The following is a 13652-nucleotide window of genomic DNA, read 5'->3' on the forward strand; positions in this document are numbered from 1 at the left end:
CACACAGGCACATCTAGTCGTTCACACAAATTTGTTTTTTTTTTTTGAAACTTAATTCACACAAATTTGTTGACTTAAGAACTCTATGCATCTCAAAGCATGCGAATATGTCCATTTTCTCGAAAATGACAGGCATGCACAATTGCTTAACGAATGACAGCTTGTAGAGTTGAGAAGTTTTTATTTCCTGTCAAGATTAGCAAACTTTCAAAAAATTGGTTCAAGCACTACAAATGCAGAGTTTACCGATAGAATACTCATTTAGGTACATCTCGGCATATACAGAACACTAGACATCATACTTACCATCCAGATTCCAGAATAGCAAGGAACAATGTTCACCCTTATTTTTTTAAAATTTCTTGTGGAGGTGGTAAAATGTATCACAAATTTGGTACAAGCAGCACACATTTACAATTTACAGACATTGAACAAGCCATGCAGTGACCTAGTAAAACTGCAGTACCTTTAAGTATCAACTCAGCATACACAGAATATCCCGGCAACAGCCAAATTCAAGATTAAACAAGGCTGAAGATGCAGCATCGCAGGCACTTCGAACTATGCTGAAGAACTAAGTCGCACCGAGTTTCATCCTAATTAATTAAGCTTAATTAATCCGTCATAAGTAAATATTTACCGTAGCACCACATTATCAAATCATGGCGCAATTAGGCTTAAAAGATTCGTCTCGCATTTTACACGCAATCTGTGTAATTAGTTATTTTTTTGGTTTATATTTAATATTCTATGCATGTGTCCAAATATTTGATGTGACATGGTATAGAATTTTGATCTAAACAATCCCTATGTTTCTCGTTTTACGTGTGACTAATTAGTTGTTTCAAGCATCTAACAGGAATGCAGCCTAAGTACGTTTTGATTCCATGATTCCCAAATAGAACTTAAATAGAGCTTAGATGAACGTGGATTTCGCGAAAGAGAAAAGTTTAATTTTCACTGATCGTTTGACCTATCGTAGATTAATGCGTGAAAAGACAAACAAAAACAACTGAAAGTAATAATTTATGAATAAAACTTTTGCTTATGTCTCGTTTGAGGTTTAAAAGCCATTGCTAAAAAAAATAGAGTACGATGAAATAACTCTAAAAACAAAATCTAAAATTAAGTTCTCAAAATTCAAATTTTGGCTAGCGTGTGTGCTCTGCTTTGTCCATGGTGACAAAAAGTATGGACAAAAATACAAAAAAGAAATGCTTATGTGAGTATGTGTGACACAGGCACAGTGATACCTAGACAAGCAGTTCTACCAACTGCAATGCTAGGCCTGAAAAGAACAGGACATTCCAACATTCCAGTAACAATCTTACGAATGTCACAACATGCTGAACAGGTCATATGAAGAAAGCATGCTTCTGCACTTCCTTCATGATCAAGTATCTGAAAGTCTCATACAGGTCAGTATCTACTGGGTCCCTACCAGGGTTTACAATTCCGAGAGAGCCTTCCGTTTCAGGCACCGGCGGAATCACGGATTTCACGAAATCCAGTGGAAAGCCGGTAAATTCCAAACAAATTTCATAAACCAAAATTTGAATACAAATTCTTTGAGTTTATCGAGAAGCTTGCAAAAACCGGTCGGTTTAATTTGAAATAGAGGTAAACTGAAAAACCGATCGGCTTGTTGCGGAAACCGAACGGTTTTTTTGTCAGTAAAATGTAGGAAAAACATAATAATTTTAGAGCACACATGACATCATTCACAACCATTGACCAATTAGAATGTCCATCACCTAAATATTAAAGTCCAGAGTCCAATCCATAAGATTAAAATTACATATATAGTTTTGTGTTTTCCTTTTTTAATTGTTTATTCGTTTCTTTCCTAATGTAAGTTTCAATAAATACATGCAATACATCAATTTTTTTAAAAAATTATATCCCAATAGGTTCTATGAATATCATACTATTTATAAGATTTTATATGATTTTTTTTCCTTTTTTATCAATTCAAATTTGAATTTGGATGAAACTCTTCGAAATCTCAGACGGCTTCTACTTTCGAGCCTCGTCGAAACCTCGAAATATCGCTACAGTCAAATCCAAATCTAACTATCAGACAGGCTACTTCTGTACATTCAGCTACTGCCAGTGAAAGAGTCTTCAGCCTATTCGGCTCTCGTTGGATGCTCTGCCTCTGCCACCGAAAAAATGGACGTGTGATCTTTGTGTTCCTGTGGGTGATGGGGGTGGCACTTCAAGTGTTGGAGCGGCTTGCATCTCTATCTGTGCTGGTTCAGTCCGCTGTATTTCGTCAGGACGGATGGGCAGAGTCTTCATCGCATCGCCGACACAACTTTGGTGTCGCCTAACTTTGGGGCAGACAAATGTGTAGCGAGTGTGGATTCTACTACTTGGCAGCATACCAGCTCTTCGCGTACTTGGCGTCGACAGCTAGGTCCACCTTGAGGATGTTGGTTCCATAGAAAGGCTTGGACATGCACTCCACAACGATGGACTTGGCCTCCTCGGCAGATCCTGTAGGCCCTTCCAAGATCACTTCATCATGCACCTGGCAGATGCAGACATAACATTTGAGGACAATGTACAAATTCATTCTGGGGATAAAAATAAAATACTCTGAAAGAACACAACACGTAGCTCTTAAATATGATGTAAATCTTTGCTTTGCCAAATTCTTTCAAAGAAAGAAACCATGGTGGCCCCATTCGTCTGTGCCTTCAAATACCAGCCTAAGTACTTCTTTTTGTAAATGTAGGAGTGTTATTGTCATAAACCTGCAATAGGAGTCTCCAACCAAGCTCCTTAAGGCGAGCGTTTCTTTCTATCTCAAGCATTGCACACATAGCAACATCTGCTGCACTGCCCTGTGTATCACAAAAGGTAGGATTTGGACATCCCAAAACTGAACAAGAACAACCATTGTGATATAACTAATAGGAATTACCTGCACTGGTGCATTTATAGCAGCACGCTCAACGTGACCCTTTTGACCAGGACCCGCATGAGTCATATTAGGAAATTGGCGTGATCGCCCGAGCAAAGTGTAGACTTCGCACTTCTCAAGCGCAAGGGCTTTCTGCTTCTTTTGCCAAGCTGAAACTTCCTTTCTATCCCTATGCCAAAGTTTGAGTGTATCCCTTGCTTCCCTAACTTCAACCTGCCAAAACAATAAGCTACAACTCTGGAACTGAACTGATTGTAACAAAACATTTACTGAATAATACTCCTATGTGACATCATGTTGTGTACAAAAACAAGATGAAACCCAACAAGAAAAACTGAACAAGGGAAGATGATAAATGCATGCAAAAGCCTGTACAAATAGAAGCCCATACATTCCAATCCTGAGATAGACCAACAGCAGTCTTCCCATATGCAATGGAGAAATTGAGCATTTTGGCCTTCCTCCTCTCAGCGCCAAAAGTATCCTAAAAAAATAGAAATAGAAACATCAAGTTTGGTTTAACTCCATACCTATTAGTATATAGCCTTATACCATTCTACCGGGGGTCCAGATATATATAAAAAAATCAATACATATGGAATATGTATGCCCAATAACAATTGATAAAAAGCACTATATGCAACTTGCCAACTTCTTCAAAGCAGAAAGAAAACATGAGGCCCTAACATATATTTGTATGACAAGTGAGGTTATCAAAATTAAATTCGACACTTTTTTGTGTAATGAAGTCATGTTATCCGACAAATTACGTGGAGCACTAGGCACAACTGTCACAGAATTCACATGTTCAAATTTCTTTAAAAAAAATGCAACAAAGATATATTTCTCAATAACTAAAAGAATTAAAATTTGACTGAATGAACTACAAATGAAGGTAATCATATTCCATCTTATCACAATAAGCAAACAGGACCAAAATCTTACATAATTCAATTGAAATCAAATCAAGTACAACTTCGAGAGATAAGCTGCTGTCAGAAAAAGTTAGTGATACTCAAGTACCTTCAATAATGGCACTGGGGGTTTGTCTTGACCTGGTTGAGGATGCCATTCAAGCAGAACTTTCTTTTCTTAAACAGCATCACGAACATGCTGGTACATATTCATGGCTGTCCTAGAATGAAAGTCACCACCAGCCTTGAAAGCTTCCAGCATGCTTTTACAATTAGTAAGATGCGCCAAGATCCTCAGTTCCAGCTACATAAAAAAAGAAGACCTTTTATCAGGTGGAACTGCTAAGTGAAGTAAAAAAAACTTACTATTGAGAACCACGAAGCATACTTGGCCATAATCAGCAACAATAAGAGTGTTCCCTGGAGCTGCGACAAAAGCTTGGCGAATCTTGTACCTATCCTTTTCAAGAGCAGGTTGATTCTGCAAGGAAGATAACTTAGTTCAAAAAAATTAAAATTTACATAATCGATATAGCACCACTCTAACAATAAAAACTGATGCATTTGTCAGAAGTAATAACAAATTTAGCAAGGGTCCAAATACCCTTGATGATGAAGCATGGTAATAATCAAATATCCCGAAATAGCAGACAGCTTATTGACTAAATGAATAATTCAAATGTGTGTCCAGATGCCTGAGGTTGGCTACACAAAATAAGTTTGCCAGATGGTGAGCCATTTCATCATTCCTAATTTATATTGCCAATTTGCCATGTTTGTTTTTCCTTTCATTCTCCTATCCATTGATGAATGAATAAAATGATTATGGAGTATCATACTTCTACAGAGCATTTTATTTATATTGCAACTGGTGAACGCTGAAGTTTGAAGCTAACATTAGTTCCTGTGCTTTATTAAAAATCGAAATTGATAGCATATGCAAACTAAAGCAGTCCACAAAGTATCCCATCTGTAGCAGTCAGTGGCAAGTTGATGCAAATAAGAATATGCATGCATATACTCTGGAAAACACTCATACAGTTACTCTGTGGAACAGCAGTCTTATACTGCTTACATACACAGTGGTAGAACACACTCAAACCAGGCAAAAGCCAGTGAGAAGGAGCCGACACCAACATACTTTTGTCTTGAAAGAACATACAGACCTTTTGTATATTTTTCATCCTTTACTTGACAATAGTGTGGTGTACCATCATCATGTGCTTATTGACAACCCAAATGTGAACTGTGAGGTACTGATGCAAGATTCCAACAAATGCAAAAGAAGAGGAATACCTGCAAGTTTGGTGTTCTTGCTGACAAGCGTCCTGTTTCAGTATTGATATTTAACGAACAGTGAATGCGCCCTTCCTTACATGATATACGATCTCCCTATCATGGATAAAGAGGAGTCAAGACTCAAAAAGTAGGTGCAACTTAGAAGTTAAGTGCAGTTAGCTGAGACTATTGGTATCATGCACCAAGTATACACCATAGTTGTCTCTCACACAAACAACACAAGTTGGATCAGCACCAAGACTACAGTAGTAGCACCCTTAAGCCTCAAAATATATAATCAAAACAGACCAAGTGATCATGGTTTAACCAAAGTATTAAATTACCAAATTAAGATATCAAACAGCACTAATCGAAAGAACCAAATTTCAAACTTGATGGACTGACAATGCATTTAACTGAATTCCATGCTCTCCCTACAAAAATTGCATGATGACCAAATCACCACATTTATGGTGCATGCTGCAGCCCCAAAGTTTCAAGAGCGTGAGGTGAAAGAACATTGGAGCTGTCAGGACTCAGGACACATAACACCAGCACAACTTGATTTACATTATCATTTATAAGTACATGCAATGAGTAATGTCTTAAGAATGACAACTTCAATCAGCATGACTAAGATCCTGGGTCACCTGCAATGGAATAATGAAGCCGGATATCAACTTGTCAATAGAAAAGGCTTCACATAGAGCAGCAATGGCATGACATGCTTCCCTTCCTTTCTTTCCTCCACCAAACGCTTCATATGCAGTTCCATATGGGGAAGTGTCTTCTATATCCTGCTCAGGAAGTTCCACACTGCTCCCATCTTCATCAAACTCTTGGCCATCATCAATTTTATATATATGATCTGTGGGTATTTTACCAGCCAAACTCCATAAAACGTCCCCACGGACTTTAAGCCAGCCAGTCTTTGTAGTCTTCTTGCCCTCTGTAGTGAAAAGTTTAAGATCTTCCACAATAGTGAAAAGTTTGATAGTGCGAGACTTTGAAGTCTTCTTGCCCTCTGTAGCTATGCTTTCATCATTTGGCACTTTAAAAGTTTTACTTTGTGGCCAAGTTTCACCAGGCTTATTTCTACGACAAAGATTGTGAAGCTGACAAGAATTATACATAAGAAATGCTAAGCAGATAAATGTAAAGAAAACAATCAATTTTACAGAAATTACGCACAAGCAATAACTCACAGTTACTACTTTTTCTTAGAAATTACATAAACGAAATACCTAGAACAAATAGAAGGCAAAGATAGATTCTCTCGTTTTCCCCCTCTTGTTGATATGAAGAATTATTCATGTGTTGGACACACAAGAACAACTTGCTAACCAGTTTAAACCATGCGTACACCAATGCATATAAGAACAGCAAGCAATTATTGGTTTTAACACAAACTAAAGCAAAAATTAATGATATCCTTTTACAGTGGTTCCTAAATGACATGCATTCAAAAAGATATCCTGGCATAAAGTATATACAAATCAAGCAGGCATACAAAGAGATCATACAAGGTGGTGGGAATACCTATTTTTGATGCCACCAAAGAAAAGTTGGCGAATTTGATTATCACTATTCACATTCATGTACTTGGCATCAGGACAATGCTTAGATGCCCATTTCCGAAACTTATCCGCTGCTAATTTTCGTTCAACAACAGCAGTTTTCTCAATCTCCGAAAGGTATGCACGGTCAACAAGCATTCCCTCTGTTTCCATCTTTACAAGAAGAGCACCAAAGGGACGCCAATACTCTTCGTAGAAATCATACATTGTTCCTCTAGGACAACCATCGAAAATCCATTCCTTTGCTTCAAGCTTGTTTTTCAAGCTTTCATAAAGCTTCAATGTACTCATTGAATCTAGTGAGGAATAGCAAATCCACAACTCTCTATCCTCCCTTTGTAACTTTTTGACTGGCTCGATAGATATGGTTTTCCCTTCAGATCCATTTTTTCTAACCTTTTTCCGACCAAAAATAGTTTTCATTGACACCTTCCCAGTTTTATGTATGTCCTTTAGAACAGCATTCATGATTCTGTGATCATTTGTTAGTCCTTCAAGTGAATATCCACCATCAGCTCTCCTGGAAGAATCCCACAGGCGTGCAAGATGCATTGTATCAGCATGAAATCCAGCAACCTTGATTCCACAGTTCTCAATGACATGGTTATCAAAACTATAGTTATGCCAAACCTACATGATGAGGAGAAAGAACAGATCACTTCGGACAAGCCAGCAAGAAACAAATATAATAATAATTGATGGGTAATGACCAATCTGTAGTTTTCTTCCGAATCATGCATTTCAAAGATAACAGCTTGAAGGCTGAAACAACTAATTAGCATAATAATTTCATACTCCCTCTGGGCTCCAGTCTTGAAAACACGCCGCTTTGGACATACATTAAGTTAAACTATCAGAACTTTGACCATCAATATCTTTCAAAATATTTAATCTTGATATATGAAACTCATATGTGTATATTTGTCACCAAACTTACTACCCCCTCCAGTCACAAAAAACATCTCGTCTTGGACATGTTTGAAGTCAAACTTTAAAAATGTTGGCATCGATATCTTTTACTACCTCCGTCCCATTAAAATTGAATTTCTAGGGAATTTAGGACATATTAGGAGGATAGACAAATGACTACAATAACCCTATTTAATGAACACAGTACATGCACACATTCCATATATAAACTTGATTAAAAGGAATGTTGAGACAATGGGTTAGAGATGGGATGGAAGAAAAGAAGATTACAAGGAAATGTAATCAGTTTAATGGATCCCACATCAGTAGAAATACAACTTTTATGGGACAAAGGTTCAAAGGTAAAAATTCAATTTTTATGGGACGGAGGTAGTAACTATTTAGATTTAGATTGGATACATGAAAATTGTACTTGTAGATTTTTCTCAAAAAGTACTTCCACAATATTAGAATTATATCGGGTTCCTTTAGCATTTTGCAATAGAAAATAGTTTTCGTGGCCAGAATATCATAATATTATAATTTTATAGGGTCATATAAATATACTATAACAGAAATAAGTTGTCAAAGTTGTATTTCGGGGACTGTGTCAATGCCTAAAACAACATTTTTTTTTCTAAGTGAAGTAGTAGGAAATATGGGGCTCTGGGGTATGAAGATGTGAATCTAATCAATCTTTACCTATTATAAAAATTGAAGATGATTCTGTACTCAAAATTTTCGTCCGTACTCTACTCCGCTACCACATTGGTCTTTGACTCTGTACACAGCGCATGTCCTCCTTATTCAGTACCCTGGATTGGCCAGGTCTTTTTACCACTGACCCTACCTGGGTCGGCTGGCTGCATTGACCGATCATGAATTCATGGCCTACTTAGATCAGATGGGTCTACTGTCCCAAGCCTGTCCCAAGCTAGCCATGAAGCTCTTCACCTCTCTGGTGATGAACAGTTCCCGTGTGAACAGTGGCTGAGGTGAAATGTTGTTCCCTTGTGATTTTCAAAAATAGATTTTTTTTCTCTATCTCTTCCCTTTCCATTTTTATAAATATTTTATTCATGATTTCGGACCTGGTACACCTGTGTGCAGATTTGACTTTCCATAGACCTATATTTATTTCTAGCCTCACAGATCTACCCAAAAGGACTATCCAATGAAATTTCAGTTGATTTATAGCCAAATGGGTGCACTTTTGAGAAAAAGATAAAACAGTGTTCTTTTCTGCATCAGTTCTGTTAAGAATTTTTTTTAGAACGTGCAGGAGATCTGCGTACATTCCATTACGATAGAGGAAAAAAGGTGGACGGTGTTAGAGATAAACTCCGACACCCACCCACCCGGAAGTATAACACCAACACCACACGTCCACAAGAAGCAAAACAAACCTAGTGACCTAGCACTGCAGCCCTAGACTGGAACCTTCTCCATTTTGTTCTAGCTCTGCTTTAGCTCACTGGCGCCACTGTGCTTGTCACCGGCGACAGCAAAAGCACAGGTTAGTCATCCAAATCTAAGGGCATGTTCAGATTGTAGCCAAAATAAACCTTACCAAATTTTGGCAATGCCAAAATTTTGGCAGGATTTCTTTTGTATTTATCAAATTTGGCAACAAACTAAACGTAGACATTTTTTGGCAACTTTGTCAAAAAATGGTATGGTTGAAAATGGCATCAATCTGAACATCCCCTAAGTGGTTATTCACCAACACGCTACATAACATCTATCTACCAAATTGTCCATTATAGAATCAACCGCTCGTGCAGCCGCTTCATCGTGGAGGAGCTCACGGGCTTCAGCGCAACAATGCACGCCTGCACCAAATGACACGGAGCTGAGTATATACCAGGAGGAGTGGATGACCAAAAGCCTCACTATCATCGTCTCCGTCTGCAACGTGTTGGTGCGCACCGACAAAGAGGAGATAGCCGGCAAGGTACGTACTTTGTTCGACGGCAAGGTCAACATTCTTGTAAGTCCATAATTCTGCTACCATAATTTCGAGCAACATAACACTAATGAGTCACATGTCACATCAATCCTTCTACACGATGTCAATCAAACGATGCCAATGTCAATCTACCATGTGTCTTTCAGCTCTTCCCTTAGTGGTAGTCCAAGTCCTCACTATTGACTAAGATTTATTCCAAGCTTCCTACAAATCAATAGACTACCATACCAAGATTTCTTATGACCTGACTCATGTTAGTCGACGCAAGCACACGCGCTATTGCATGAAAGAAATACACTCCATAACTTCAAAACTAAACACCATCACCGTGTTAGAAATGATGCCATTTTTTTGTTACAATTATATTCATCAATCATACCCACATGATTTCATAGTTCATTAGGTGATGGACCTGTAGCTACAGCCTAGGATAAACAGTTAATTTTGTTCAGTCATTTGCAAGTTGCCTTCACTCGTTGGAACGCAGGGGAATTTTTTCTAGTCAAGGAAAAATATAAAGACAGTATGTCAGACCACAGAAGGTCTGTCTAAAACAGCAATCTTAAGGTAGTCCATTTACATTATCACTCTAGGATAGGGGTTTTAGCAGGTAGCCAGGTAGAATTTTTCTTTTTTTTTTTTTGGTTATAACCCCACAACTATATGGTGCTGACAATCAGGTGAACTGCATAACTATAAAATAGTGAACTATATCTAGTTATTTTCAGTGTTGAAGTATAAGTTTACGAGTGATAGGAAATTGTGTTTAGTGCAGTTTGCTGCCAAACTAAGGCCTAATCAAAAAGAAGTAATGTAATTACAGTAGTAATAGAAGAGGAAAAAGGAACTATTGCACTAATATATTTCATCCAACACATAAAGGGAGAAGATAACCACAATAAATTTACTCCAAGATAAATGACTTATAAAATGAGGAATCGAAGTGAACCTTTTTGATAGATGGGTCCTCAAAGAAAGGAGCAAACTCCATTAGAACATCCCTTCCACCATCTAGCACATCCACCCATATGCATGTTTTGCCATTTCCAAAATCAGCCTCCCCATCAGAATTTCCTGAATAGATGCTAAAGCATATTACTTCTCCATGACCAACTGGTGTCTCTTCTTTGACATCAATATTTGCCACCTGCATAATATTGTACTATCCTAAATTAGAATGTATGTTTGGAGCTTGATATGCAATAAAACTGTAAATAATTCTGAGCAAAGCTTGCTACCACAGAAGTAGACTATGAGCATGTCAAACCATGTAACTAGAAGAAACCAATAATTAGCATTAGCATTTAATATTTTACATTCTTCATTACATCTCCAATAAACTCTGCAACTTACATTTTCAGAGAAGATACATAGGGAAAAAAAGGCACAATCTAACAACAAACACTTGAGGTCAGCAATAATTGATGACCAAACAATATACTATAGTATCACCTATCAGAAATATACTTCTTATTGATACTCTCACAATTATGAGGCAAAACCTAAATAACATAGCCAAAACTGATATACCGATGATAGAACTCAAGCAGGGTTTGGCGAAATACCTCCGTGTCACATGCATGAATAAAGCCATTGTACTTTGTAGTAAGCAGTTTAACAACACTCCTAGCTGACTCAACATTGTCGACAACCAAAACTTTGTCATAGATGGTAGCAAGCAACTTCCGTGCATTTTTTGACTCAGTGGACAAGGAAGCTTTGTCCGGGATATTTGGCGTCACTCTCCTTGTAATGCGTTTGTGCTCCTTTTTGTCTGGGATAGCTTTATCAACCACCAAAGTTGTCTCTGACTTGGAAACTTTAGGCAGATAAGATTCCACCGTACCGGAATCATGCCAAGGAATATCCTCGTTGGAGCAATCAAGCATGTTCAGTGGTTTGATATCATTATTAGCGACACTGAATGGGGCAGGCACAGCATGTGCTGACTGATACATCACACGATGCTTAGCCAAATCTGTATCGACATGTCTATTTACAATTGAATTAGATGGCCCTCTTTCTCTTTGATTATACAAGGAAGGATAGTTTGAACTCCTGATATCTTCTGAGGGATCATGACGCAGATTTCCAACCCGCAGAGGAGTAGTGCCATTAGTGATGTTGTTCCTGACATTGTTGGTGGTCCTGAGGAAAAATATCCTCTTGGTTTCATCAACCCATTCTTGCACGCTACTTTGTACATTTAAGTTGCCATGCAATCCCAGCCTGAAAGCACCGGTTTTGCTAACCCCCATGCCAGAACTAGGAGAATAATCTTGCCTGCCAACGAGAACCATTTGCAAAGTTCAGTAGCACCCAAGATCCCAAGCAATGTGAAATCATCAACTAGTAAGGCAAAAGCGCGACATTCAGGATAGTGACAGTAGAACCCAGTTACTCTTTGGCAGATTACTATTATCGGGCAATTCGTACTTCTGTAGTAATAATTGTATGTCTATAAGGGAATGTGACTATATAAGGAATGCTTTAGATCTCTTAAAACAAAACAAAAAAAGTATATAAGGAATGCTAATCGACACTAGCTCAAATGAGGAGACGTATCCGAAGTCCTACACAGTCTAAATAAATCATCGCATTAGAACACGCGAAAAAGATGCATACACCCATCCATTAACCAAAACATCATCTATTATTTTTCATCACGAATTAGGCACTACCGGAACAGAGCTTTCTCCCACCTCCATGATAGGGACATCTTAACTACTACTAGAAAAAGAAAAAGCTTATGCAACACACACAAATAAACAGTACGGCTACCTTCCTCCCGCGGCGAAGGCCGGGCGCGACAAGTAGCGGGTGCGGCGGAAGGGAGAGGACAGCCACGGCGACGACCCCTGCCACCGCCAGAGCAGCCGCGGCGGCGCCACCGCCATGGACCTCACGAGCTGCCTCAGCTTGGACCCCGCGCGCCTCCCTCCTCCTCCTCCCGCAACGCCACCACCCACCCCGCAACCGAAGCCGCAGGGCGCCGTCTTGCACCGACGCAAGGGTAGACCGCTACAGCAGCAGGCGGTGGCCTCGCGGCGGCAGCCGGAGGCGGAAGCGAGGGGAAGGACAGAGAGGGTTTGGGAGACAAGGGGAACGAGGGTTTAAGAGCATCCCCAGCAGATCCTCTATCCGGTACTCCATCCGAAATATAGCGCATATGGGAGGAGAAATCGTCGCTCCAGCAGATACGGCATCGAGGCCTCCAAAAATAGAAGATCCGCCAAATCGGAGAGAGTTCGGCCAAATATAGGGATTCTCGCTCTCTCTCCTCACGCCATACCTCGACGTCCGCGCTCCCGCCCCCATCGGGATTTCCGGATCAACGTACCCTCCGTCGTCGTCGTCGCTCGCCCGCCGCCGGCTGCAGCCGCCGCTCCCGATCCCGCCCCCCGCCTGCGCCGCCTGCCCACCTCAGCAACCGCCGCCGTCGCCTGCGCGGCACCGCGACCGCCGGCCGCCTGCGCCACTCGCCTGCGCGGCTCCGCTCCCACCGACCACCGCCGCCGCTTCCCAGCCCGCCCGCGCCTCGCCCGTCCGCCCGCCGCAGCCTGCCTCCTCCCCGCCCATCCGCTCCCCTTGCCCGCCCGCCCGCCCCTCAGTAGCTCTGAGAAAAGAGTAGAAGAAGTAGAGAATACTGAGGTAGTGGTATGTTCAAGCAGAGACAGCAGTCATAGTACTAGACAGTATGTTCAAGTTCAAGCAGAGAAAAGAAACTGAGCAGAGATAGTAATAGACTAAGAGCAAGTTTAATAGTATAGTCCGCTGCTAGCTCTAAATTATTTATAGCCAATATAATAGCCAATTTATAAAATAGTTGCTTACTATACTATTAATATCTGGTCTCACCTATCATATACACAGTAAGTCTTGGAGTCCGTACTGCAGCTGGCTACAGATCGGTAGCCCGCTGCTCTTCTCTCTCTTTCTTTATCTCTTTAAAATATGTTTATAGCTGGCTTACAGCTTGCTATTGTACTTGCTCTAATAGTACTAGTATGTTCATTTTATTTGTGTTGGTATGATTTTTCTTGTTATGATTCTCAGATCAAATATATCAATTAAAA

General features: G+C 39.8%; 1 protein-coding gene across 1 annotated transcript; it reads right to left on the minus strand.

The window, feature by feature from the left end:
• Positions 1 to 1875: 1875 nt before the first annotated feature.
• On the minus strand, positions 1876 to 13124 carry LOC127782322 (DNA polymerase I B, mitochondrial). Its single transcript, XM_052309479.1, has 12 exons — positions 12358 to 13124; positions 11142 to 11859; positions 10526 to 10723; positions 6661 to 7328; positions 5772 to 6216; positions 5140 to 5235; positions 4232 to 4339; positions 3953 to 4147; positions 3321 to 3413; positions 2930 to 3142; positions 2760 to 2849; positions 1876 to 2533 (listed from the first exon to the last, which is right to left on the minus strand). Exons 1-8 carry the CDS (start codon positions 12471 to 12473, stop codon positions 4022 to 4024), a joined length of 2475 nt encoding a protein of 824 aa, XP_052165439.1. The 5' UTR covers positions 12474 to 13124; the 3' UTR covers positions 1876 to 2533; positions 2760 to 2849; positions 2930 to 3142; positions 3321 to 3413; positions 3953 to 4021.
• Between the last annotated feature and the right edge of the window lie 528 nt (positions 13125 to 13652).

Source organism: Oryza glaberrima, chromosome 8, assembly GCF_000147395.1.
Source record: "Oryza glaberrima chromosome 8, OglaRS2, whole genome shotgun sequence".
Classification (NCBI taxonomy): domain Eukaryota; kingdom Viridiplantae; phylum Streptophyta; class Magnoliopsida; order Poales; family Poaceae; genus Oryza; species Oryza glaberrima.